The following is a 26,286-nucleotide window of genomic DNA, read 5'->3' on the forward strand; positions in this document are numbered from 1 at the left end:
AATTTACCACTTTCTCTCTGGTTATCAAGAACTGTCAAATCACAAAACAGGGCCTAATGAAGAAATAAAATATATAAATTTCACCTACAGTATGGCATGTACTTTAAGAAGAGAAGTCAAAGGTTGAACCAAGCAAAAGAATTCCCAGAACATATAAACTCAAAAGAATGTTTGAATATGTATAATCTGCATGAATATGCATTAAACCAATATAATGAAAAAATGTATAAGAAAATTGTTTTAAGCTAACTCATGTGCCTCTGGCAGTTGCCAAGCACCCAGTGTGCTATTTATTGTCCCCTTTTATCCCTTATTAAGCTTTTAAAAATTTTTAAAGAGTGAGCCTTGTTTCTCACACCTGGAGACAGGTTACCACAGGAGCCTCTGAGACCATCCTGACAGCAAAAGTTAGGGAAAGAGAGAAGAAAACAATGTGAAAGCAAAGAGCCAATGAACAGGGATGTATTTTTCTATATATGCCCAGCCAAGCATAATGAAGCCTAAAATAGTAGAGCTCACCCCTCTTATTTGGGTGTTTTGGTGTTTTTTCTCTTTCTTCCTTTCCACCTTTAGGCATTCACTTTACTGGCTCTTCAACGTTTCAGTGCATACAGTGAGATCTTAGTCCTGCTGAAGGCTATATTTAATTTTATAATTTATATCAATAGGGCTGGGTTTCCACCTCTGGAACTTGGAACAGGTCATACAGTTGTTGCTGAGCAGCAAGCATACCCAAATTAGAAATGACATGTTTTCCTATTCCCTACCTCCTGCTAGCACCAGTGCCTGTGTATCCAGCCTGTCAACAAAGTCAGGGAGTATAAGCACCATTAAAATTACCTTTGTTTGTTTTCTGGAGTGGCTTGCTGCCCTTGATCTGGCTGGTGATGTGGAAGGTAGCACTGGCCCAAGGGAGGGTCAGAGCCTGGGAACAGCAGCTGTGGGACTGATGAGCTTAAACTGATCACAGCCCCACACCCTATTAGCACAACTTTTCTTTTGTTGGTTAGCCAGTGTCCCTTTTGGGTCAGGAAGGAAATTTGGCATTTTGGACCTGACAGATGGCCTCTCAAAGAGATACATATAACTGGCAGATGCTTCTCCTAAGTGATCAGTTCGGCTTTAAAACCAGCTCTTGGCCTCTTGATGAGCTTGAAAAGGCCTGTGCAGTTTCTTCATCAAAACTCTGCCTTGAGGCATTGTCATGTAGAATTGCTGCTGTTGGCTTCTTAAGTTGTATATAGAAAGTGACAACAAAAAAAAAATCCATTCAGTCCAAAATGCCCCAGATCCACCTTTTTTTTTTTGTTTGTTTGTTTGTTTTTTTTTTTTTTTTTTTTTAACTAATCTGTCAAGAGCAAATTTAGGTTTGGTATTTTTATACTACTACGCATCCTGCTGTAAGGTGATGTGGAGTGGGCAACAACTCCTGCTTCAGAGAGTGCAGACCTGAAGAAAAGGAGGCTCAGGGGAGACCTCATTGCTCTCCAGAACTACCTGAAAGGAGGTTGTAGCCAGGTGAGGTTCAGGCTCATCTCCCAAGTAAAGATTAATAGGATAAGAAGAAATGGCCTCAAGTTGCACCAGTTTAGATTAGATATTAGGAACAAATTTCTTCAGCAAAAGGGTTGTCAAGCACTGGAACACACTGCTTAGGTAAAGGTAAGTGGTTGAATCGCTGCTTAGGGAAGTGGTTGAGTCGCAAATGCTGGAGGTAATGAAAAGATCTGTGAATGTTGCACTTATGGATGTGGTTTAGCAGTGGCCATGGCAGTGCTTGAAGTGACGGTGATGGAACATGATCTTGTCAGATCTTTGGTCTTCATGTGCATCCTCCCTCCTCCAGCACCCTCTCTCCCTTGCCATCCATGACAGGCAATGTGGTTTATCCTAAGACAAGTACATCAGGTAGGAATTGCAGGAGGGCCTGTCTGGATGCTCACATAGCATCCACAGTGTTCTCTTCGTGGCAAAATTTGTTGCAGCCAATTGATATTTTGCTATTTGCAATAATCATATGTTCATGCATGAAGCCATTCCACAGATATGTAGAAAAATCATATTAACTATAACCCTGGAGTCTGAATTTTCTCTCACACTCTTTTAATAAAGTCTAATTTGGTGAAGTTTCTCATTCTTTGAAGGGATGAAGAATATTATAGCAGTGTTTGTTACAGAGTGCTGATATTAATTATAAATAAGTATAATTAATACAGTAAGAGATAATTTATGTATAATTAATGCACTAATAGTAATCTGTTAATTGCTCTAAATGCAGTCAAATCAAACCATTATTTTTCAGATAATATATATGATTAGAGATTTGTGGTTCATACAGTCTTATTAAAAAGTCATCACAATATTATGTGGCCATGATACTGAGCAGAAAAATTTAATACCTGAACCACCAGAGCATTGCTTAGTTCTATCTTTTTATAATTATACATGAAAGTCAATAAAATAGCTACTTTGTAGGGATTTATATGGGGCAGGATTTACAGTGTCAATTATGATGGGTTTCAAACCCTGGGATAAGTACATAAATGGGGCATTTAATTGCCCTTGATACAAATTCACCCTACTTCTTTAGATTTAGCTATTCCAATTAAATGCACTGAGCATTTCAGATGATTAAATTATTAGATGTATTGTAAATGCTTTATTTGAGATCTGTTGCTGGTGAAGGAAGTTGAAACATACATTATCATAATCTGCCTTCTAATCTGTATGCTATAGCCAACACATATATGGCTTTTTTTCATCCTTCTCTTTGATAGTGCTGTCGTTCTGTAAGACTATCCACAGAAGGGAAAGATTGTAAGTACTTATGCTATGCCACAGATACATTTTCAAAAATATCTTATGGACAATAGCATTTATTGTTTCCTGGGTTTTAGACAGTGAGTGATATATCTAAAGCTAAGGAATGTCAGAATTGTACATAATTTCAAAAGTTAGTGATTTCTGGGTTTGGACAATAGGAGCTGAATTTGTGTTCTTAAAGTAGGATGCCAATACAGCTGCTTAGAGCAGATACAGTATCATGAAGTCTAACAAAGCCACCTGAATGAAGCTTTTTGAAGGATGAGTCTGGAAAAATTCCGGTTAAAAAGGAGGATGCAGACTTCTGACAGTCATGAAGATGTCTTTGAAATAATTTATTTTGGGATGTAAAGATACCTATGTATTAATTCTGTAAGAGATAGTCCAGCCCTGCTCAGCTGGACATCTGCATGTATGAATCAGAAGGATTGGGGTACAAATTCTGCAAAAGGGTCAGATAAGGTCACTTTACGTCATCAACAAAATCCCTTAATGTTTTTAAATATACCTGGAAGCATGGAAAATGCCATTCTTTCAGTTCAAGTTGAGTATTCCTGTATATGAGGGAAGGAATCTTCAAGGCTAGTGTAGAGGACTCTGGGGGCTTAAAAAACTTGATGACAAAAAAAGAGAATGTTTTTACTCTTCAATTGCCTCTTTAATTCTCTCTTCGCTCAACCCCTGTTAAATTTTCTATCAGTATTGCTGTTCTTCATAAAAATTACATCTTTTATTTTCCTCTGCAGAATAAAGTAAACATGGCACACAAATTTACAGTGAGACTGTCAACAAACACATAAGATCATGGATACTAGGCTGAGCATAAACTTTCTCTTATATTCAATTTACTACTAGTGCAATAAAAACTGTCATCAGATCGAATGGGGTTTTATCCTGCATCAGCTAGAAAACAATGCCATTAAATTGGAAGTGTACAATTTTGGTGTATACCATATACCATTGTTTTCTTGCTCTCATGTGAGTTATGATGAAAATTAAAAAGTTATACACAGTATCATGCTATGACTTGCATGTTCCAACATATAAGTAAGGATTTAGTCTGGGTAGTTCAGGGCATATAATTAATTGATGATTTATAAGGCTGTTTTTCAGTGTGAAAATAGTCTGTTTTACTGCAGTAAGGACATGAAATCTCTTAATGAACATTTGTTTGAACAGAGTGGATGGAAAGAGCCCAAACATTAGTTCCACAATTTTTGGGGGGATATAAAAAGCAGTAGACAAAAAAAAAGTCCTTTATGTGCTTCAGCTTGGGAGGGGGACACCAAAATAGTTAATGGGAATGCATTCACTTTAAAAAAAGGCTTCAAAAAAACAAAAGAAAAAAAAAAAAAGGTTGCGGCTTTCCCAAGAAATTCAGTCTATTTTTTCACATTTCAGGAAACCAGAAGCCATTGAAATTCACTTCTCACCTTGGAGATGAGAGTACTCAGCTTTAGGGGTCCCTTCCTTGCCCAGTTTGGATTTTTTATGTGGATTGATAGGCCACAGGAGCACAACAAGTGGCTTCCTAGGGCAGCGCTTGGGAATGTTCTGACATGAAAATTGTATATTTTTTTCATGGTATTCAGCATTAGCCATTTCCATTCCTTCATTTTAAAGTAGCTTCTCACTTGCAATTATTTGATATTACACAATGTATTGCAATGTATCCACACATGATTAATACAATGTGTTCTGTATCTGGCATATGAAATAAAGCATTTTGAAAGTCTAGGCTGAATCAAAAATGAACAATATATGAATATATAGTACATTTAATTTACTAAGAATTACAAACTTCTGTTATTCAATATTCTCAGAGCATATATTATGTTTAATTTGCTAAGAAGTACAAACTTGTATTATTTAATATTCCACTGATACTCAGAAACCTGACAGGACTGATGGCTGGTAGTATACGAATGTGGTCCTTGCCTCTGCAAAACCTAGAGGTGTCTTTCACTTTTCATTTATTGCAATTCTGAAAATATATCTAAGTACCAGTAAATAGGTGACCTGAACAGACTGAGCCTCCTGTTTTTCATTTTTCATGGTCTGCTCTGTGATGTGTATGTTCATTAGAGGTGCTGTGGGGCTGACATCTTCCACAATTAGTGCTCACGTATAATGAGATGCATTGCTGACAAGGACTCTCTTGTTTTCTATAGTTTCACTGAGAGGCCTTTTCCTTCTTCTTTGGCACCAATCCATTAAAGCTGTTGCACCGTGTTCAGCTGGTGGCTGGGATTGAAAATAATTTTCAGCCATTAAAACTTTGCTTGTGTGTCATCAGCTCCACCTCTTGGATTAATTTGGCTTTTGCAGACCCAGTACATAGTTCATAAAGTAATTCTCTCTGGGAATGTAAAAAGTCCTGAGGCAGTGCCCTAGTAAAAGCATCTGGCTCAATTGCTTTGTCCTGCAAGTTCAGTGCTTGGTGAGTAGCAAAGTTTAATTATGAATTACTTTGCTAATAATTTGGGTTACATTGTCCTCTAGTGGTGCATGTAGATAACGGCCCTGCTGGCAAAATCCTTTTGCCTTGTGTTTTTAAATCCTCTGATATTCTTTTCATAGATATCCACCAAATAAAAAGTTTGCTTCTTGTTGCAAGATCTCTCCTCTATAAGTGCAGATGTTTTGCTTAATAAATGAGTATTTGGAGTTGTTCAAAATAACAATGGGATTGTGAGAGGTGAATATATTTAATCAAAGCATTTGATGAAAATGAATATATCCTTCATATCAACAGTAAAAGGGAATAAACTCAACACGATTTTTTTTTTTTTTAATAGGTTCAGGACTAATTTATTTCTAGAAAATACACAGAGGTCTTATTTAAAGGAAATGAGAATGGCCCTCTACATGTCCTGTGGCTACTCACTCGTAAACCTCAGAAACACTGGGTTTTGGACCTGTGGAATGGAATCGCTGCCTTTCCTGGCAAGCACAGAGAGCACTGGAGTGCTTTGCAGCTGGGTGTTTGCCAGCATAATGCAGATGTTTGCAAGTAGGAAGGGAGTTCTGAAGCATGGAGAATTACTCCTGGGTGTTTCCAGTGACAAAACACACATTTTATATTGCTTTGCAAAGGTGATGCCCTGTTCTATAATGTGCTGAGTTGGTTTTTCCCCTGTGTCAGAGCAGAGGGACTGCTTCCAGTAGAGGCCTTGGCCCTGGCCATGGGAAGTGTGGCAGGCAGTGTTTGGGCAGAACATGGCACATGGGATCCTCCAACAGGCAAGTCTTCCTTTTTCCTGCTGTTTCTTCCTTGATGAAATGCCATGAGCAAGGACAAATAGAGCCTGCACTGCAGAAAGAGTTTCTCTGTGTGTAAGAAGAGGAGAATGATAGATGGTTCTGTGTATATCTCCAAGATTACTTAGGAAGCAGCAGTTATAAATGGTGAAGAAATGTGGTATCTCTTTTAAAGAAATGCTGGTGCGCTCCAGCAAGGTGATAGCTCATGTTTTCTGTTGCAGTTTTCAGTGACAGGAGAGACAAAGGAGTACTTGTATCTTACAGAATTAATTTTCAAGGCTTTTTCAAGCTACTCTGCCTTGTAGTCTATCAGGGAACTACTATATCGGGATTCTGTAAAAATTCCGTGTTCGTGTCCTCCATTTCTGGCCACTTTTTTAATTTTTCCCTTTTAGAATCACAGAGTCAGAAAGTGGATTGTGTTAAAAAGGACCTTAAAGATTGCATAGTTCCAAGACCCCCACCATGAACAACGACACCTTCTGCTAGAGCGGGGTGCTTGAGGCCCCATCCAGCCTGGCTTTTTGGGGAGGCTCTCCTTTCCCTCAGCAGTGCTGATGGCAAAGGCAGTTTGGATCATGAGCAGATCTGTCCTGGCTGCTGCTGCTGGTGGTCTCACCCCAGTGAGGTGCAGGCAGCGCCTCTGGGAATGGCTCACTGAGCTCTTCTGGGATCCTGTCAGGATGCTCCCTCTCCCAGGGCTCCTGGCAGTATGGGATGGATGCCAGCCAGCTCATTCCCTGGGCTGGTCGTCCTCAGACACTGGGAGAGTTGCAAGGCAGCTTCATTTGCCCTTGACACAGTGGAGTTGCACATTTGGTGTTGTTTCCATACTGGCTCAGAGTGGCACACACTGCCATAGCTGGGAATGGGGCTGGGCTGGTAGAAACAAAAGGTATAAAGGCAACCTGGGGGTATAAAAAATGCCTTCACCTTTTGAAATCATGTGGTGTTGCTCTTACAATTTGTTCAGAGGTTTATTAGGCAGTGATGGATGCAGGAATATTTATGTCTTTCTAATGTTCTCTTCTGCTGGGAATCTTTTCAGTTGTTTTCAGTTCAGAAATCAGGTCGTTTCTTCTTAATTAGCTGCTAAGAGGAGGGTGATGGTTTTTAGTTTTCTCTAACAAAAATTTTTCCTTTTTAAAAACTCTTTTGTCAAGTCTTGCATCAAAATGTATTTGTTTCATGCTTTGTCAAGTTCTTTTCCAGGGGTTTGTACTTATTTAACCAAGATGCTAAGTGAAGTTCTGTTTTTTCCTTAATTCAGAATGTGGAGTTTTATCCTTCATGTACCATAGGGTGAGTGGTGCAGATTGATTGATTAGAGCTCCTTGACTACAGTTTCTGCTTAAACATTTTGACTTTTTTTCAGGTATCTATCAGGCCAGTGGTTGCCCCCCCCTCCACACAGGAATCTTTTACAGAAATTCATTATTGCTTCCCAGGTGTGCTCTCTCTGGCATCCCTGCAGTGAGAGGGCTCTGCCCCATCAGTAAGGTCTCTCCACCAGCTGCTGTGGCAATGCTCAGGATCCTCCATCAGGAAAGGAGATGTGATTACCATGCCCATTTCTCTTAATCAGACAAATGCAGGCTTTTCTTCAAAGCAGGGCAGGAGGTTGTTCCTCCCAACCAGCTGTATTGCTCACTGTTCTCTTCCAGCTGTGTGTTAACTCCACCTTCCTGTAGTGCCTTTTACATCGTGGTTATGCCAGCAGAGTCTTTCCAGAATAACCTCACCCTTAATGTCAAACTCAGTCAGAGGTGGAATCTGATGGAATCGATTTTTGGTGAAACTGATCCCTCATGTTCTCTCTCATAAGGCTGTCTGGGCACTGTATGTGCTAATGGGAAAAATAAAATGGTGACCTTGTGTATTCCTGGAGTGCTGGGAGTGATCCTGCTCAGCACAGCCAGGCGTTTGTCAGGCTTTTAACAAGTGCCTGCCTGTGAGCCTCTCTAGTGCCTGCAGATGCAAATGTTAGTGCACCTTGCTCCCTAGCAGATGTCTTTAGAGAACAGATGTCAGTGCTCACTGCTTTTCTGTATGATTGTAAAATGCATCCTGCTGTGGAAAACAGGTGGTAAATTTATTTAAATCCTGCTCTATTGTAGAGCAATGAAACCAGTGAGATATGGTACAGCCTTTCCAGGGTTTCCATTTCAATAAGCCTCTAATCTTGAAACTGTTTTAATCAGACTTCTCTGTCTATGAGATGTTCTCATTTCTGCATTGCCAGCACCCACCTGAAATGATTGCTTGCCCTTAAATTAATAGTGATGGTGTTTTGGTGGTGCACTGTTAAATCATTTCTATTTCAGGATTAATTTCTGTTTGGCCTTTTCTGAAGGCAGTGTTCAGCATTAAAGTGGCTGTGTGTGAATTGTAATGTACTTGTGTTATCTCACGTCAGAATAACGAAATGGTGGAACTGCAGAGGATACGAATGAAAGATGAGATTCGAGAGTACAAGTTTCGAGAGGCGAGACTGCTGCAGGACTACACTGAGCTGGAAGAGGAAAACATCACTTTACAGAAACTGGTGTCCACACTGAAGCAGAATCAAGTAAGCCTCGAAAGATTCAAGGCACTGTACTGTAAATTGTGACTATTTTCTCCAATTTCCATAATGTGATCCTGCAGGGCAGTTTGATAGAAGTTTCTTTGTATGTTTGGAGTTTTTTTTTCCCCAGTTGGGTTTTTGCTGATCACTTATTCTAAAATAGTGTTGCTGGCCATTTTTGAAATATGGGGAGGCTCTTACCTGAGTTTTGAAAAATTGTGCTGGAATATTTCATTGCAGAACTATGGAATCACGGAGGAATTATTAAAAGAGATGTATTTTTGCTTCATGCTTTTCCCCTTTCTCAGGAACTCAATGCACAGCAGCCAGCTGTCCTTTAAAGTGAGCAAAAGAGATCTGGTCTCCTGTCAGAAGAGTGATGATGAAAATTTAAATATCCAGGTTGGATAGTATAACACTTCCTGCCTTTTAGATGCTGTCTAGACCATTGTAACATTGCACTTCATAACACTCCCTCCTCACCTGCCCTCAGAGGGTCACAGCTCTGCACTGCAGCCCCTGGTTGTGTCCTGACCTATTGCCTGGTGCTCTTGGGGCTTCTGTGGAAGAGCGAGCCCTGTCACAGTTTCTGGTGGCAGCCTGGGAGCAAAGCTGCCTTATTCTTGCAGGAATAAGCAGTGCTATTTCAGCTCTCTTTTACTGCTTTTTTTACTGCTGCAGCACCAATGCAATTGAAACACTTAAAACAACAGAGCTGTGCTGCAGGGAATACACAGGTAATAGAAATGAGTGCATAATTTCCTTATTTATGAAGATGCCTAGTCTTTCACACTCCTGAAATGGAATTTATAGCAGATCATCTTTTTGCCAGAGTTATTTACCCAGACAGCAAATTCCTCCTTTGAGGCATGTATTTTTTTCTCATCAACCTCATAGGAGACATTTTCACATTTTCAGGAAGTAAATGACCCTTTATAGACTGTCCTAGTTTTCTCTTAAAATGAAATCTGTTTGCAAGTGTATATATTTGTCATAATATTTCATTCTAACTGAAACTGAATGCCAATAGTCTATGGAGAGAAAAAGCATTGCCACATTTTTGAAGGACTTTAAAAATCAGTCATTTTGCATCACAGGTCCATGCACTTGTGAGTCCTAAAATTACTTTAATCTACAAGATAAAATTTTAAGAGCATTTTATACTTTAACGGTTGAATTTACAAAAACGTGTGTTATAAATCTTGGTTGTAAAATGTCATCATCTACATGTTGGTTTTTTTTTTTTTTTGTAGCTTTTTAAAGTAAGAGTCTATGAGAAGGTAACCATAGAAATACAGACCTCTAGCTTTTATATGTATTTAAAATTGAAAAAGTGTTGATTGTTTTGTTGGGTTTGGCTTTTTTTCATGTCCTTAAGTTATAAACATAGCTACTTGATTGCATTTCACAATTTTTCCAGATGGACCTCTTCCTTCAGTAAGGAAAAATATTAAATTGCCAAATGTAGATTTGAAACTTGTGGATTTTCCTTTTCTATTGAAGAATGCCCAATATCACTTCGGGCCTTTTTTGTTGTTCAATATCTTTCCAGTTTCTGGGTTTGAAGATTAGTGCTTTGGTTTTTAAGTTTGCCTTTCCAGAGGTTTATGAGTCGAAGACTTTTCACAAGTTGATAAATATTCTACTTCAATAGGAATGGTGGATATTTTTATTTGTGCCAGAACCTTATTTTAGTTTGATTAAAAATCCATATATGTCAAATAGAAAAAAAATCTATACCATGCATTAAGATTGCAGATATTAATGTGTTTGAATTATAAAAGCATCAACTGCAAAAAATGGTGGCTTTTTAAGAAACATGAAAATTCAGTATTTTTTCCCTCTTTCACCAAACTATTAAGTTATTTCACCTGATAATGAGACTTTTTTTTTCATTTTGACATTAAAATGCAGATGACTAACATGATTAGAATTAAATTTAAAAAAAAATCAAAGTGTCTTGATTTTTACCAGGAGTGCTAGTCAAGTGTGGACATGGACCTTGACAAACAAAGCTCTTCCTTTTCATTGCTGTGGGGTTTTCCAACAGTGAAAAGGAAGATGAAGAAGGACAGCAAAGGGGAGGCATTCTGCAGTGGGGATCTCCTGCACTGTCTAGGTATTGTTGACCAACTGGTTTTGAGCTAGGCTGGGTTTTTCCAGGCTTTGTTTCTTGTGAGGTGAAATGGCGAGGACTGAACAAGAGAGCTGCCTCTAAAGGACAGAGAAAAAGCTGCTGTTTAGCTCAGCTCACAATGCCCATAAATACCTTGATAAAATACCACACTTTGGTGTGGGGCAGGGAGCTGCCCTTGGAGAAGGACAGACCAGTGAGCCCCTCCAGTGCTGCCAAGGGGTGTCACTGGGACACATTCCAGGCACTGTGGTTGGAGCAACAGGTTCCTGTATGCTCCAGAGGGACAGCCCTACACACAGTCCAGGGGCTGTGGGGGGCTGAATGAGCTCTTTTCTGCATTCTTCTGGTAGTTTAAGAATCTCTAGCAATTTTGGGGCATCTTAGAGTTTAAACTGACTGTACAAATAGATTCCTGTTTAATTTTTAAAATTAAATGCCTCTGGGGTAATGGAGAGCCTTGTAAAGTATAGAGAAGAGAGTTGAGGCTCTTCTACTAGTTTTGTACCCTCATCCATATTTTTGAAAATTGCCAAGATATACTTGAGAGTATCTGTACCCACGTGACTTTACATCCAGTAGGAATTGAGATATGAGGTAATCTTCAGAATATTTCAGGCTATCATATATCAGGCTATGTTAACCTAAGATCTATGAATACCATGATATAGCAACTTTGCTTATGGCAATTCATAGTAAATCTGCTATTACCAGGACATCTGCTAATAAACAAGCCTTCTTCCCATGAAATTTCATTGCTTATCATAAGTTATTCAGAAAGGGGTTTTCTATTTCTTGAGTCTCACATGCTGAAAAAGTGAGCACCGGAGTATTTGATAGAGAGAGCTCCACTTGCACTTTTTGCTCAGTCAGTTCTTTGCAGCAGCAGGCAATGTCTGGTGTTCCAAACCATAGTTTCTCTAACACCTATCTCAACAGGGCTGATAAATGGCAGGTTTCCACAACTCAAGTTTTAGTATTATGAATGTTCTTTGTCTTGTCTAATTCAGGTTGAATACGAAGGCTTAAAGCATGAGATTAAACGATTTGAGGAGGAGACAGTGTTGCTTAATAGCCAGCTAGAAGATGCCATCCGGCTGAAGGAGATTGCCGAGCATCAGCTGGAGGAAGCTCTGGAAACTTTAAAAAATGAAAGAGAGCAAAAGAACAATCTGAGAAAGGAACTGTCCCAGTATATCAACCTCAATGATAGTATGTATAATAACCATATTAATATATCAGTAGATGGGTTGAAGTTTTCAGAGGACGGGGGTGAGCCCAACAATGATGACAAAATGAATGGACACATCCACGGGCCTCTTGTGAAACTCAATGGTGACTACAGAACTCCCACGAGCAGGAAAGGAGAATCTCTGCACCCTGTCTCTGACCTCTTCAGTGAGCTCAACATATCAGAGATACAGAAACTGAAGCAGCAGCTCATGCAGGTAAGGGCTGAATTTAATGTCCTGGAGTGTTTCAACACATCCTATGAACCCTCGTGCCAGTTTTGCAGTGATCATTCCTTGTAATGTTCTTGACCACAGACTTCTATTTTCCAGACTTCTGCTTTGGTGTTTTTTCATATCTAGGTTTTGCCAGAAATATCCCTAGTAAGCCGAGTACATGCCTGCACAAAAGTCAGTGTGACCTGAGCAGATATTTAGGGCAAAGGGGAGAAAGGGACATAGATGCTAGGGTTACAGATAGTTAGATTCCTTTTTTCCTGCTTTCATAGTGGTAAATGTCCCTGAAATTGCAAATGAAATAAGGTATTCTTCAGTATGACTAAAGCTATCCAGAAAAAAATTCTCATTAAAATACTGCATCTACAGATTTGATTATGGTCCCTTGCAAGTCAGAGGGAGTTTTTGGCGTTAAATTCAGCTCGAGCAAGATTTGGCAGGCGGTCAGGAGAGAACAAAAGGAGGGCAGCGCTCCTCTCAGCAGCCGTGCACTGGCAGCATTTGGCGTGTGGGCTGTCACAGAGCGCCCTTATCCCGCTGGCAGTCCCGGCGGATGCGTGGGCTGCAGGGGGTGCCTCGGGCCGGGACTGCCAGCGCTTGTTCCCTGCTCAACCGTGTCCAGCCAGAACAGGAGCCTGGGATGCCAGCCAGAGGAAGACTCAAGCTGCCAGCCCCAGTGTTGCCATCATCTCAGAAGGGGTGCGGTGCCATGCAGAGAAAGGGTCCTGCTGCCCAAGCTGTTGAGCATCTTGTCTGCCACAGCAGCATGAAAGGTTTTGGCACCATCAAGGAAACACCCAGCATCTTCTAGCTTCGGGCTTCTGAAATGCACCTCTTCTAAAGAGAGGAAATATGAGCCCTTTACTGCTTGAAATGTAAAAGGTTGTTTGGGAGTGAAGTAGAGCAAAACCAGTTTTCAGTGCTTCCTAGAGAACAACAAACCCCTCTGTAGTCTGTCTTGTTTGCTGAAGAGTTAATTGTTTTATTTATCTCATTGCCAAATTCACTGTGGGATGTTTTGATCTGAGCTGTGACATGGTGAACATGGATGACATCTAGTGCTTTGCACCAATAACTTTGACACAAAGCATACATCATTTAAGTGTGAAAGCTGGAAATACAGGATTTTATTTACATGAAAAATTCTGTTAAACTTTTCCAGTTTTAAGGTGTACACAGAATGTATATTGTTTATATATGCACCTGGGAGAACATATACATGTATATATATAATATGTGAACATATACATTATATGCAGCTTCTAATTTGATTCAGAAATACAATGTTAAAATTTTAAAAACACAGTTTCAAAAGAAATGCCTTGAAATGTCCACATTTCAAAATACACTGTGTTTTAAACCATAATTTACAATGAAATATATGCATAATAAATTTTGAGTGAAAGTTGCTTAGAAATTAAAAGAAAGGGTTGCTTTGAGTATGCTTTTGCTTGAATTAATTAAATTAAATACTGACCACAATGAGTTAGCAAACTTTTGCTTGAAGGATACTGTAATTGTCTTTATCTTCTCTGAGTTAAAAACTTATATTCCCTTAAACAAAGAAGCAGCCTTCTCACAGTCACTAGGAACACACTTAGAACCCTAAAAAAGAAATTTTAACTATTTTTGGTCATAGCATTTTTTGGTGCTGGGCCCCAGCACATCTGTGCCAATGGTGGCCACCATTGTTTGGCATTTACATCCTGTTAAAAGGTTCATGGTTTAAAAAGACAGACTAGACCTCAGTGAAAGCCTGATTCCTTTAGATAATGTAAAGAGTCACTGCAAAATGCTGATGTTTTACAAAGTGATCTCCTCTCTGTTGAGTTACATCAGTTCACGTCACACAAATTAAATTTGGATCATACAAATTAAATGTGAAAAATTCCACCAAAAGTTTTCTGTGTAGTAGATGTGAGACTTAATCAGGTTTAAAAGCTGACAAAAGGTAAATCATCAGCAAAATTGCATTTTTTTTTCTTCTACAGTGTCTTTGCCATACAGTTCATTCAGCTGTAACTCAATATTTGGTATGAGTTCCTCCTATTTTCTGTGAAGAGGCTGCACTAGGACAGAGTTTCTGAAGGAACTGATCATTTATGGGGAACTATTTTTATGATTATAGGACATAAGATTCCTTTTTAGGATAAAAGTAAACTTCAGATTTTCCATTTTGTAAGGGTGTCTGGCAAATTTAAATTGTTTTTGCTCCTCAATTTCATAGAGAAGACTTCACTGAAACAGTATGACAAATAGAATTCCTTCTACAGCTTTTGGATGCTGCTGCTTCATGGGCTGTGCTGGTCTCTAGGAGAGATTTAATTGCACCTATTCCCTTTCCATATATATATCTGCTGTGTAACAAATGTTCTGCTGAAAATTTTCTTATTCTGAGATTTTCTTAGGAAAGCTCAGGGCTTTGTGTTCTTCATTCCCGTTTGTTGTCCAGTGGAAAGAATTCTTCATCTCATCCTTGAAGTCTAGGACTCCTTTTCTTCCCATAGTCATGCTTTCCCTTTTTCTGAGGCCAATATCACATTTGGAAAACTAAGATAAAGTTCTTTATAAAAGGCAGGAAAATAAAAAATCCCTGCAGCTCAGTTTCTGACAGTCTTTTTCAGCTGCCTTGTACTCTTGTGGCAAATATGCTATATCTGAAATTCGGGGTTCTTGAGATGAGTTCTCCTGTTAATTTGTTCCAGTCTCCCCCAGGAATTGTTGACTGAAATTCTGATGTTGAAAAAAAAAAGGAAAAGAAAAAGGTGAGGACATAAATGGCTATGGTTAAATTGCTTTCCATAACTGCAAACTATAGATGCAATTTGGGAAGGAAATCTTCTCAATTTGAAATCTCTGAAGGGAAGGATGAATCAAAAAATAGGTACAGCTACTTTTATTTTAATTTTAAGATGATAAAAATCCTTACTGCAGCTACGAATTTCAGTGTCCAAAAAATGCACCAACTGGGCTGAAAAATACCTGGAATTGCCATAAGTTTGCTGTGGTGGAAATAAGAGTATAGTATTGTCTAGAACAGGAAATATTATTACCATATTTGGGAACAGCAGCATCATTAATATGCAAAAGGTGTGCTCAGAACTGAGCTGTAGCTTTGGGGTTTTTCCCTTGGCAGTAGGAGCATGTATTTATGGTTTTAAACAGAAGGGGATTAGCTTAATCCATTATTGCTGGTCCAGAATTAATAAAATGGAGTAGGTCTGTGTGTTTCCTTTTGCTTGCTGTGCAAGTTGATACAGGGGTTTTAAAAGTTTAAAATGTTTTCTCTGGAAAGAATCCTTTCTGTTTGAAATTAGTGTTTCCAGAACACATTTATGTTCAGAAGAGAAATTATCATCAAGATCCAAATTAGCTCTGCTACAGATTTTCTTCACAATCAGGTATAATGGCTCAGATCAGTAGTCCTGCAGGATCAATTCTGTCTGATTAATTTAAGTAGGCACTGAAGCACTGTGCTGCTTTAACACACAGGTGTTTCCTCAAAGGAAAGGCTTTATTATAATAAATATTATTAAAAATAAATATTTATATTTACATGGGTGCAATCTACAGTGAATTGGCTTCTTTGGTGTGAACATGCCCACAGTGGACCCATACACTTTAATAAGCCAGCTGCCCTTGGTGTGTAATATGTGGTTCTTTATTATCTCTACAATTTCCCACTGTAAGGTGAGAAGATCCTTTAATTAGCCAAAACCCAGATTTTTTGTGCATATGCATAGCTCACCTTACCAGCCTGAAGGAATAAATGCCTTCATCTGCTGAGGGCAGTGTAGCTAACACTGAAGCCTGCTATACCAAGTGGTAACAACTGGAGTTCAGCTGGAGGTTTCTAGGGAAAGCAGACCTGGGGCAGGCAGCTTGATGAAAAAAAAAAGAGGAAAGCTGGTGAAGAGACTCCTGCTGGGTTGATCTCTGAGGGTCCCCAGGATGGGCCTGACCAGGAGATCTGTAGAAAGTGTTCACTTTTAAGAAGATGCACTTGGCAAAAGGGAAGTTGACCCTATTTTGGATTTTCTCAATAAGAGTGGGCTGACATGGGGGCTGAGCAACAATTAGAGTGGCAGACATACTGGGATAGCAACGGAGGAACGAAAAATGGAGAAGGATACCAAAATACTCGTGGTTCTTGGCTGTCCTTTTCTGCACTGACGATGTAGTGCCAAAAGTGGAACACTTCATATCTAAAGAGAGAGACTCTTCCTGGATCATAAAATAATGATGAGGTTTGGCCCTGTATTTTTAATTCTTAAGGCATCAGTCCTCTGTATACAAGAAAAGTAGGCTGATTTTTTTAGATGTTTATTATGGTGTCTATTTTTATTTGTACATTTCTGCCTGCAGTTGATTGCAGATCCTAGTGGAGGCCATGTTTTGAGAGCCTGTCTGTGAAACCAAGGGATCACTGTGTGCTCCAATGTCTTAGTACTTCTGAGCAGCAGCCATGGCTCAAAAGCCTGGTTAAGAGGAAACAAGAGTTTGAAGCACTGCTTGGAACATTTTGTGAGATGGTATTAATACCTTCTCAGTTTCTCAAAGGCTTTTCTTTTCCTTTACTAAGATTTGTGGTGGATAATTTGATTCTCTGCCACATACTACTGATAGGGAAGGAAAGCTTGGGTTTGCTTCTTTTTTTATTTTTTTTTTTTTTAAGGTTTCTTCATAACTGAAAACTTTAAATTCTCAGAATTAATAATTCCAGCACTTACCAAGGGAAATGCCATTTTCACTGCATGTGCTGAGATACTGCAACAGGGGGAGAGAAGATCAGTAACCTGGTAGGCTCAGGGTCTTAGTGTAAAAGTCATGAAAGGAAGAAGGATCTTATCTCTGTAAGCATTCCTCTTCTTCCCAATTCACACCTCAGAACAGGACAAAGGCACAGGAAAAAGTTGGAGCATTACACTTAAAACCTGGAAGTCTTTCAGGGTTGTTATGATGAGTAGCAAATACCTGAGCAGATCAAACTTGTCTTGTTCACCTGCTTTAAAATTGCTGTGCATTAAAACTTCTAGAGGTGTCCATCCTGATGTCTTCTGTTGCTCAACATCCACTTTTCTATGTGGATATTTGGAAAGAAACTTACTAGGTCACTACCTGTGGGTTGTTAGTTAACACTACAAGTCCTACTTTTTCTGGCTTGAATTTAAACAGATGGATTTTGCTTACAGATAAGTGCTGGGGATGGGCAGTCCTGGGAGTTGCATGTGCTCAGTGTCCTGATCTGTGCTACATTTCCACACGGTAGGTTATTCAATCTGTGGAAATGTACACAGCTAGTTTTTTACTGCATTTGCCTTAATGAAAGTGTGCAGCAGTTCAAAGATATAAATGAATATTGTGAAAGATTGGTAGAGCTGTTACAGGGAAATGTAAATTCAAACTCTATTGAGAAATGGCTTACAGCTGACAGTGATGCAGTTTCTGTGTTCAGGGAACATACATCCTAATAAATCCTGTATCATCACTCTAGCTGATGAGACAGTGCTTGGGCACTTGGTAATTCTTCAGTGGGCAACATATAAAATTGTGATCTAGTGATATTGGAAGTTGTACCAGAGTCTGGGACTTTCTAAACCTCTGAGAGTTACACAGTGCTCTATAAATTAATTTTATGGTTTAAGTGTACATGGCTAAAATCTCTTGGAAGCCCTCAAGCTGCAGGCAGTGTTGGGGTAGAAGAGATGACTGTGGCTGCAGAGTTTGGTGCTCAGCATGGGTAGGATGAGATGCTGGGTTTCTCACTCTGACTCTGTTGCAGGTGGAGCGGGAGAAGGCCATTCTTCTGGCCAACCTCCAGGAGTCCCAGACGCAGCTGGAGCACACCAAGGGAGCCCTGACAGAGCAGCACGAGCGCGTGCACAGGCTCACGGAGCACGTCAATGCCATGAGGGGGCTGCAGAGCAACAAGGAGCTGAAAGTTGAGCTTGACTGTGAGAAGGGCCGAGATTCCAGTGAGGAGGCACACGACTACGAAGTGGACATCAATGGCTTGGAGATCCTGGAATGTAAATACAAAGTAGCTGTTACTGAGGTGATAGACCTTAAAGCAGAAATCAAAGCCTTAAAGGAGAAATATAATAAGTATGTGGAAAACTACACTGAAGAGAAGGCCAAGTATGAGAGCAGAATCCAGACATATGATGAGCAGGTGACAAGCCTGGAGAAGTCGACCAAGGAAAGCCAGGAAAAAATGGTCCACATGGAGAAGGAGTTACAAAGGATGACAAGCATAGCAAATGAAAACCACAATACCCTTAACACTGCCCAGGATGAGCTGGTGACGTTTAGTGAGGAGCTGGCTCAGCTCTACCACCACGTCTGCCTGTGCAACAACGAGACGCCCAACAGGGTCATGTTGGACTATTACAGGCAGAGCAGAGTCACCCGCAGCGGGAGCCTGAAGGGGCCAGATGACCCTCGAGGTCTCCTTTCCCCACGACTTGCCAGGCGTGGGGTGGCATCGCCTGTAGAAGCCAGGACCCTGACGGAGCAGGTGACGAAAGAGGCCGCAGAGCCCGGCAAGGAGCAGAGCCCAACAAAAACACCTTCCATTTCTCCTGTCATCACAGCCCCTCCTTCCTCCCCTGTCTCTGATACCAGTGACATCCGCAAAGAGCCTATGAACATCTACAACCTCAATGCCATAATAAGAGACCAAATCAAGCACTTGCAGAAGGCTGTGGATCGGTCGCTGCAGCTGTCGCGCCAGCGAGCCGCGGCCCGCGAGCTGGCGCCCATGATTGACAAGGACAAGGAGGCCTTAATGGAGGAGATCCTGAAGCTGAAGTCGCTCCTGAGTACAAAGCGAGAGCAGATTGCGACCTTGAGGGCAGTGCTGAAAGCCAACAAGCAGGTGAGGCGCTCCTAAAGCACTCAGGGAAGTCTGGTATTTATAGAGGTCAGTTACAAGCTTTCCCAGTGGTATTTTGGAGGAGAGGTTTTACTCACAGGTTATTTAGCCTCTCACTCACTCACAGCAAGGACACACCTTCGTTCCCTCCCCTCCCAGCCTCCTCTTTAAGCACCTCAGTTCTGCTTTGCTCAGCACCCTTCATTCACTCAGCAGAGGTGTAGGCAGGGGCCAGCTACTGCCCAGGCATGTTGCTGGTATTATATCACAAACTGTTTAAGATTACCAGGGGTGGAAAACAAAATAGAAGATCCCTGGAGAGCCTCTCAGTGGTATGCTTTTGTATTTAGGAAAATAAAAATCTTCAAGGAATTATTTCGAGTTTTTTTCAAATCTTAAGAGAAATTCATTCAACCACTTTATTTTTGATGTTTCACCAATGAAAAGAAGCCAAAAATTGTAGTACTTGATATCAAATGCCAAAAGAAATCCATCTTAATGCTATATTTTTCAAGAGTACTGTCAATTTTCTTTGCATAGTATATCTACCAAGCCCTTGGCATCCATTAGATTCCAGGTTTGAAAACACTGTAAAAAAATATCTAAATTTAAACATGTAGTTTTATTTACTTTGATGCATCTCCTTTTGCCCAGAATTAAATCTGAATGTAAAAGGCTGCAGTGGCAGTGGTTTCATTCTAGGTTGCCTGGCACTTTCCTCATCTGAAAACAGTGCAGTGATCACCACATGGTGGCTTGAATCCTGATTAGCAGCTTAGCACTCTTAGCTGTTGACAGCAATGGGATTTCAGTGTTAAAATTCCCAATAGTCAACTATTCTGAAGTTACAATTTCAAGTTTAATTGATTGGTGTATCTGTAACTGCATAGGGTACTGGGGAGTTTTAAATTGCAGCAATATTTCAACATATATTGAGTCTTTTATAGCATTCCCCCTCCCCGATACAATGCATGTTAAATATTAACTCAAGTAATTAAATACCATCTCTAATTAAGCAATAATAGCTCTGAGCAATTATATGTAGATTTTCCATGTAATAAAAATGTAATTTAGATGGAATTGATGTATGTGGGTATACATTCTGTGATTCCAAATTAAAGATTTTTCCCATTAGCATAGAGCTATCATTTATTTTTTGCTGCTACCGGAAGATCTATCTCAGTCTCACTCTTTTATTGTCAGAAATAATGCAATATCCTAAGGCATGCTCACTGAAATGGAAAAGATAGATTTGCTGACTAAGGAGCTGCTATTGACTAATCTTTTATTTATTAGATAGCAGCATAGACATTGGTAACTGTACAACTGGGTACAGAAACTTGCAATACTTGTTCATGCAAACCTGATACCAGCTTCCTCAAACTTTCAAGCTAAAAGACATAGTAATGTAAAGGGAAGGAGAAATTTAAGGTTGGAGAGGGGAAGAATCATTTATTATGTGCCAGCCTCAAGTGGTGGGTGTATCCCAGAATGCAAATTCATGTTTTGACTCACGTTCGAAAAACAGGAGTTAAGATTTACTCCCTTGAGGTCTTCCCCTTCAAAAGAATAAGTTTCTAAGCAGCAAAAGGCTTGGGATGTTTTTCCCTTGTGGGCCCTTCCTTGGGTCTGGTATTTTGGGTTTGGTATTTTGTACTTCAGTGAAAAACCACCCTTAACTAGGGAAGCACAGTTGGTATGTAATGATGGTCAGTAGTATTTGCAAATAAGCATTTTTATTTTATAAATAAATATTATTTATAAATATTATTTTATTTTCACAAAGCTCTAGCATGGAAAAGAGAGCAACATTTGGTGCAAGAAGATGCAAACCTAAGTCCATGAAAATGGATTATTAAATCAATTGCCCAAGAAAGCAAGGCACATAGATCTTGCTTGGCTTGCTTGCTTACCTTGTCCTGATTTATGTATCCATTTGTTCGTAGCCCAAATTACTGTGTCGGCACCTGACTGGTGGAATAAGCATTAACAAGTAGCATAAATGAGAGAGTAAAATCAAATTAATGATGCAGTAACTTTTAGGACTGGTTCAATAATGGGTTTGATTTTGATTTCTAATAGGAATCAGAAAGCAAAGCTGCCTATGAGGGGAATTTAATACCCTGAAGTTCTGATGGAAAGCAGATCAGTTGTTTGGCAACCTTTGGGCTGAGTTTGGGCAAACATCTCTTCTCCTCATACAGAGGAGGGTGGAAAGGACCCTGTTAGTTCTGGCAGTGCTTGAGGTCCTGGCTGTGTGCTCACCTCAGCCTGTTCACCTCCAGGGCTGGGCATTGGGGATGGGGAGGGAGCTGAGCTCTGTGTGCTCCTCAGCTCTCTTTTCCTCTCTGGTATTTCACACCCTGCTGGAGTCCAGGCCTTGGAGCTCTCTGCTCCCTCCTGGTGTTGCTGTCAGTTCCAGGTGACTTCTTCTACAAGGTAAATGCACAGTGAGCCATCAGTCCCATGTCTGCAGGCAGCTGGCTGAGAGCCTGGGTACTTCATTTGCCCAAGTCCTTGGCATGACTGGTCTGACAAAAGAGTGTCATGAGCACCTCCGCTGTCTTATTGGATGATTTACTTTACTGAAGAGTATTCATGCTTTTTTTTTTCTGTGTTTTCATCTTTTTTCTTGTGCTCCCTATCTACTTGTGTGTTGTGAAATTGCATTTTTATGTGGAAAAAAGTTCTCTAATTTTTCTGGCTGATTTTTTTTTTTTCTTTAACCACAGCTTTTAAAAAATGCCAGGTCCTGGCATCTGCTTCCTTGTACCACCCACTACTTGGAGATTAAGGCTTTTATTTATCCCATCCTTCCTTTCAGAAAACGCTCTGCATACACTATTCTAGATTACCTAAATCTAGATTAGCCTATGGAACTGGCACCAGGCATAACTAGGCATATATGGCTCAATGGGTACAATTTTGGAGATTGGCTGAGATGGGGAACAAATAGAAATAATTTCAACAAGAGCTGGCACTGGAGGGGGAGTAACATGAAGCTGTGTCTTCAGTTCATTTTGTCCCTGTTAGTTTGGCACAGTGTGATAGTCCAGCTGAGGTGACCAGACACTCCAAGTGTCTCTGATAGATGGAGGCTGAGTTCCTCTTCTATCCCCTGTCTCACTCTCCATTACACATTCAGGCTTCAGGGTGTTCTCAGGATTCAGGCAAGTTTCCTGTCTCTTCAGGCTCCCCAAATTTCCAAGAGAAGCTTCCTCAGCTTGTGCTCCCCATCTTTCTTTTGCTACTAAACCCACCTTTTTTGTTAGCTTTATTTGCTTCTCTAGCAGAGCACTTGTGCCCATTTGTTCTTCACTTTCAGGAGGGAGATCCTCAGCAGCTTGGCTGGTGCATGGAGAGACATGAAGTATTTCCCATAGGATTTGAAACTTATGCTTTGTTTTCTCTATGCTGTTTTATAGGAAACTTTAATAGGAAGAAAAAAATGTTTGAAGATTTGACACAGTTCTTCCTCTGTTACTTTTATTCACCAAGTAAATGATATTTGCATCCTCTAGTGTTGCATGTCCATTAACTTATCCTGACATCCAAACTAAAACATGGGGATCATGATGTGTCTGATCATTGTGCAGAATTTCAGTGATGTGTAAATTACTGTAATTTTTGAGTGCACATTTTTGGTCATGGCTGAAAACAGACAAAAAGCTGATTATTTCTGCTTTATCCTGCCAAGACATAGGCTGGTGTTCACCATCCTACACTGCACCAAAGCATATATCAGCAAGGCTGAAAGAAGCAGAATTGATTTAAATAGATCACTAAGTGATTGATAATTTTAACATGTATTGCTGATGATTTCAAATCTGGATTGGAAAAATGCATCTATTTAAAATGATAGGTGGTAACTACTGCCCTTTAAAAATCTGTTCTCTTAATGTAAATTGGTGTGAAAGTAAGAAAATATTATTGGTGAGTATACAATTTAAAAAAAATAATTTTTTAAATGTTGTTATTTAACAAGACACAAATGAATAAAGTTGTAATTTAGTAGGAGATTCCAATGTGCCCTTTTGTTAAGTGCCATTGGGAAATGTATTGGGTTTTGGAAAACTGAGTTTGCAATAGGTTTCCAACTGTTTGGTCATTACCATCCTGTTCCCTTGCTGGTTACTTCAACCTAATGTTCTTCTAAACTTCTCTCCCCTGGTGGTGGCTCAAGAGCCCATAAGATCAACAGAGGAAATTGATTGCAACTTATTGTGCACTAAATGAAGTGCAAAAAACAACCATAAAACCCTCTGAATAAATGTAAAAGAAGCAAATTTTTCTTCATTTCATTCAAAGGCAATATTTTTAAATTTCTCAAGCAGCAGTAGGTATAAATCCTGTATAAAACTATGTATTTTGAATAACTTCAAAATGATACTAAATTCATAGGTAAAGCAGAATGTTCAAGTCTTGCAGAGATAAGACAAATGTAACTATTATAAACAGCGTAGTAGTAAATTACAGAAATTTAATGGATGAAATTGAAAACAGAAAGAAGGAAATTTAGGAATGGGACTAATACAAAGCTTTGCTTTCCTGTTAAATTAAAACTGTAATTTACACTTTTTTATTCTCTCTCTTTTTTTTAGTGGTTAGGACTGGTAAAATAATGCTGGTTTGCACAGCAGCGATCATTGCCGGTTCTCAGGCATAAATCAAACTGGCAGGTCCTGGCCATCCCTGTGCCCAAGGAAAGCCTCAGCCAGCAGGATGCTTGAGGCAAAACACGGTGATTCAGAGCCTGGCTGCTGAGGCTGAGCCTCATGTGCTCTGTGTCCTGTTTGCAAAGTGGCCAGGGGACACACTTGGTTGTTTATTGCAGCTCAAACAATGTGGTAGCAGTTCCTGTAGTAACTTTACTCACTTGCCTGAGCCCTCCACATATGGCTGCACAGTTTTGCAGAGATACTTGAGGTGCTGAGTTGTTGTCAGTTGCTTTTGAAATGGGCTTTGTCCTTTCAGCTGCTTTCTCCTCCTGGTTTCATGGAGTACAACTTAAAAGAAGTTAAAGTGTGCAGTCCAGTGAAGATCAGGTTTAATTTCTTTTACTGTGTGAATGAAGGACATCAAAACCAAAATCAAGCATGGGATTTTCACTGTTCTCAGATCTGTGTCTCATAAGCACATATCCTTGTTTATGTTTTCAGACAGCTGAAGTGGCACTGGCCAATTTGAAGAACAAATACGAAAATGAAAAAGCAATGGTGACTGAGACCATGACCAAGCTACGGAATGAACTAAAGGCTCTGAAGGAAGATGCAGCAACCTTCTCATCCTTGAGAGCAATGTTTGCAACCAGGTAAGGGAAACGGTGTTACGTCTGGCTTAGCACTGTAAACATGTGTGTGCTAAGTGAGAACACACTTAGCTGTGTATGTGGGGTGCTTAGGAGGATAGAGAAATTATTTTCTGCATGGTCAGGGTTTTGCTGGATGAAGGTGAATGAGTCCTAGCATGCACACTGTGCAAAACTTGCAAGCTTTCAAGTGCTGCTAAGACGTGCGCCTTGGAAAATAAAGCTGAAGAATAGCAATGTCAATACAACCTTGAGCAAAGTGTTACAAATGGCAGTATATGCCTACAGAATATTTGCATTTATAGGGTTTTTTAAAGTGGAAATCAAATAGTGGATTTTTGTGGCTGATTTTCCCATTCAGAAGTACACAGTGATTCTGTCATGTAAAGCTATCGTATGGTTAATGATGACCTTCAGAACTCCACATTTTCATTACAGTGAGATTTATTACTTACCAGTAGTAAAATCTATTTAATCAACCAGCCTATGCTGTAATCCAGTGCTAATAATGGTAAGGCCACTGTAATTTCCCACTCCAGAATAAATTCTTATTTTCTTCCACTGTGATGTTCAATTTATTATCTTCTCTTTTTTACAGGATAAAAGCTTCACTTATCTTCTGTAACGTACTTCCTGCTGGCAGGACAGTAATTAATCAACTTTTAGCTTTCCTTCTTCCATGTTTTCTTCAGAAGAGCTTTTGGCTTTACATGGAATCACAGAATCAACTAGGTTGGAAAATACTTCTGAGATTAAGTCCAACCTATGACCCAACACCACCTTGTGATCCAGACCATGGCACTGAGTCAAGTCCAGGCTTTCCTTAAACACCCCCAGGGATGTGACTCCACCACCTCCCTGGGCAGTTCACTCCAATGTCTAATATCCCTTTCTGTGAAGAAATTCTTCCTAATGACTGCCTAGACCTCCCCTGGCACAGCTTATGATTGTGTCTTCTCATCTTAGCTGCTTCTTAAAAAGTTACCTAAAAGTTTTTTTTTTTTTTTTTAAAGCTCCAGCATTTTCATCAATAAATTCTTATTTTGGAAATACACACGAAAGATTCCCCCCCCCGCCTCTTACGGTCAAACACAGTACAGATTTCTTGTTTGTGCTTTAGTCCATAAAGGATAAGACATCTTTGTGCCTTCTGCCAACATCTCTTCAGTGCTGCTGGCAGTGCCATCTCTCCACTTTCAGCCTTCTAAGGTGCTTTTATGCTTAGGGACAGTGGCAGCAGCAGCTGGGAGAAGTGGGAAGGAGAAAAGGGGCATTTATACGTCGTAACATTGGTGCTGTGTACAAATTCATCATAGGTCCATCGTCAGAAGAGCACGTGTAGCGACATAATGGAAACAAAGACCTAGCTCAGCAGGTGGTGTGAACCAAGGTAGCCTGATTGATTTCATTGGCATCTAAAAGTTTTCTTCCAGAAAGGAGAGTTGTGTGTGTGTGTTGGAAATGCATGTGTTGACCTTTCCATGCAAGCTCCTTACTTGAGGAGACACAGGGATGTTCTAACTCTGTAAGAACACATGGAAGGCAGGTAACTCTGGAGCAGAGGAGTGACATCGTGAGCATAAAGCAAACAAGGGTCTTGTATGGGCCATAAATCATCAACATATGAGGTAAAAGTAGCTTTAGATGTTAATTAAAGGGAATGTTAGATTGTTGGTGTACTCAATACTCCTTACCCAATTTGGGCATCCTGAGTGCAGACTTCTGTTGGGTTCAAGGCACATCCTGGGAGGCAGCAGCATCCCCTCCATGAGAATTAGGCTTCACTGATGCCACTCATCCAGGTATCTTTTCTAGATGCCTTGTGTGTAGGATGTAAAGAAACTTTGTTTC

The 26,286-nt window shown here is 40.0% G+C and overlaps 1 protein-coding gene across 6 annotated transcripts in view; it reads left to right on the plus strand.

Annotated features, from left to right (window-relative positions):
- Positions 1-26,286, plus strand: part of BICD1 (BICD cargo adaptor 1) — a 158,057-nt gene that overhangs the window by 106,199 nt on the left and 25,572 nt on the right. For all 6 annotated transcript variants that reach the window (XM_053978425.1, XM_053978427.1, XM_053978426.1 and 3 more), the window contains exons 3-6: positions 8,504-8,656; positions 11,798-12,235; positions 18,036-19,130; positions 24,287-24,438. In XM_053978425.1, the coding sequence (XP_053834400.1) occupies positions 8,504-8,656; positions 11,798-12,235; positions 18,036-19,130; positions 24,287-24,438 (1,838 nt within the window). The remainder of the gene's footprint in view (positions 1-8,503; positions 8,657-11,797; positions 12,236-18,035; positions 19,131-24,286; positions 24,439-26,286) is intronic.

The sequence above is a fragment of the Vidua macroura genome, chromosome 5 (assembly GCF_024509145.1).
Source record: "Vidua macroura isolate BioBank_ID:100142 chromosome 5, ASM2450914v1, whole genome shotgun sequence".
Classification (NCBI taxonomy): domain Eukaryota; kingdom Metazoa; phylum Chordata; class Aves; order Passeriformes; family Viduidae; genus Vidua; species Vidua macroura.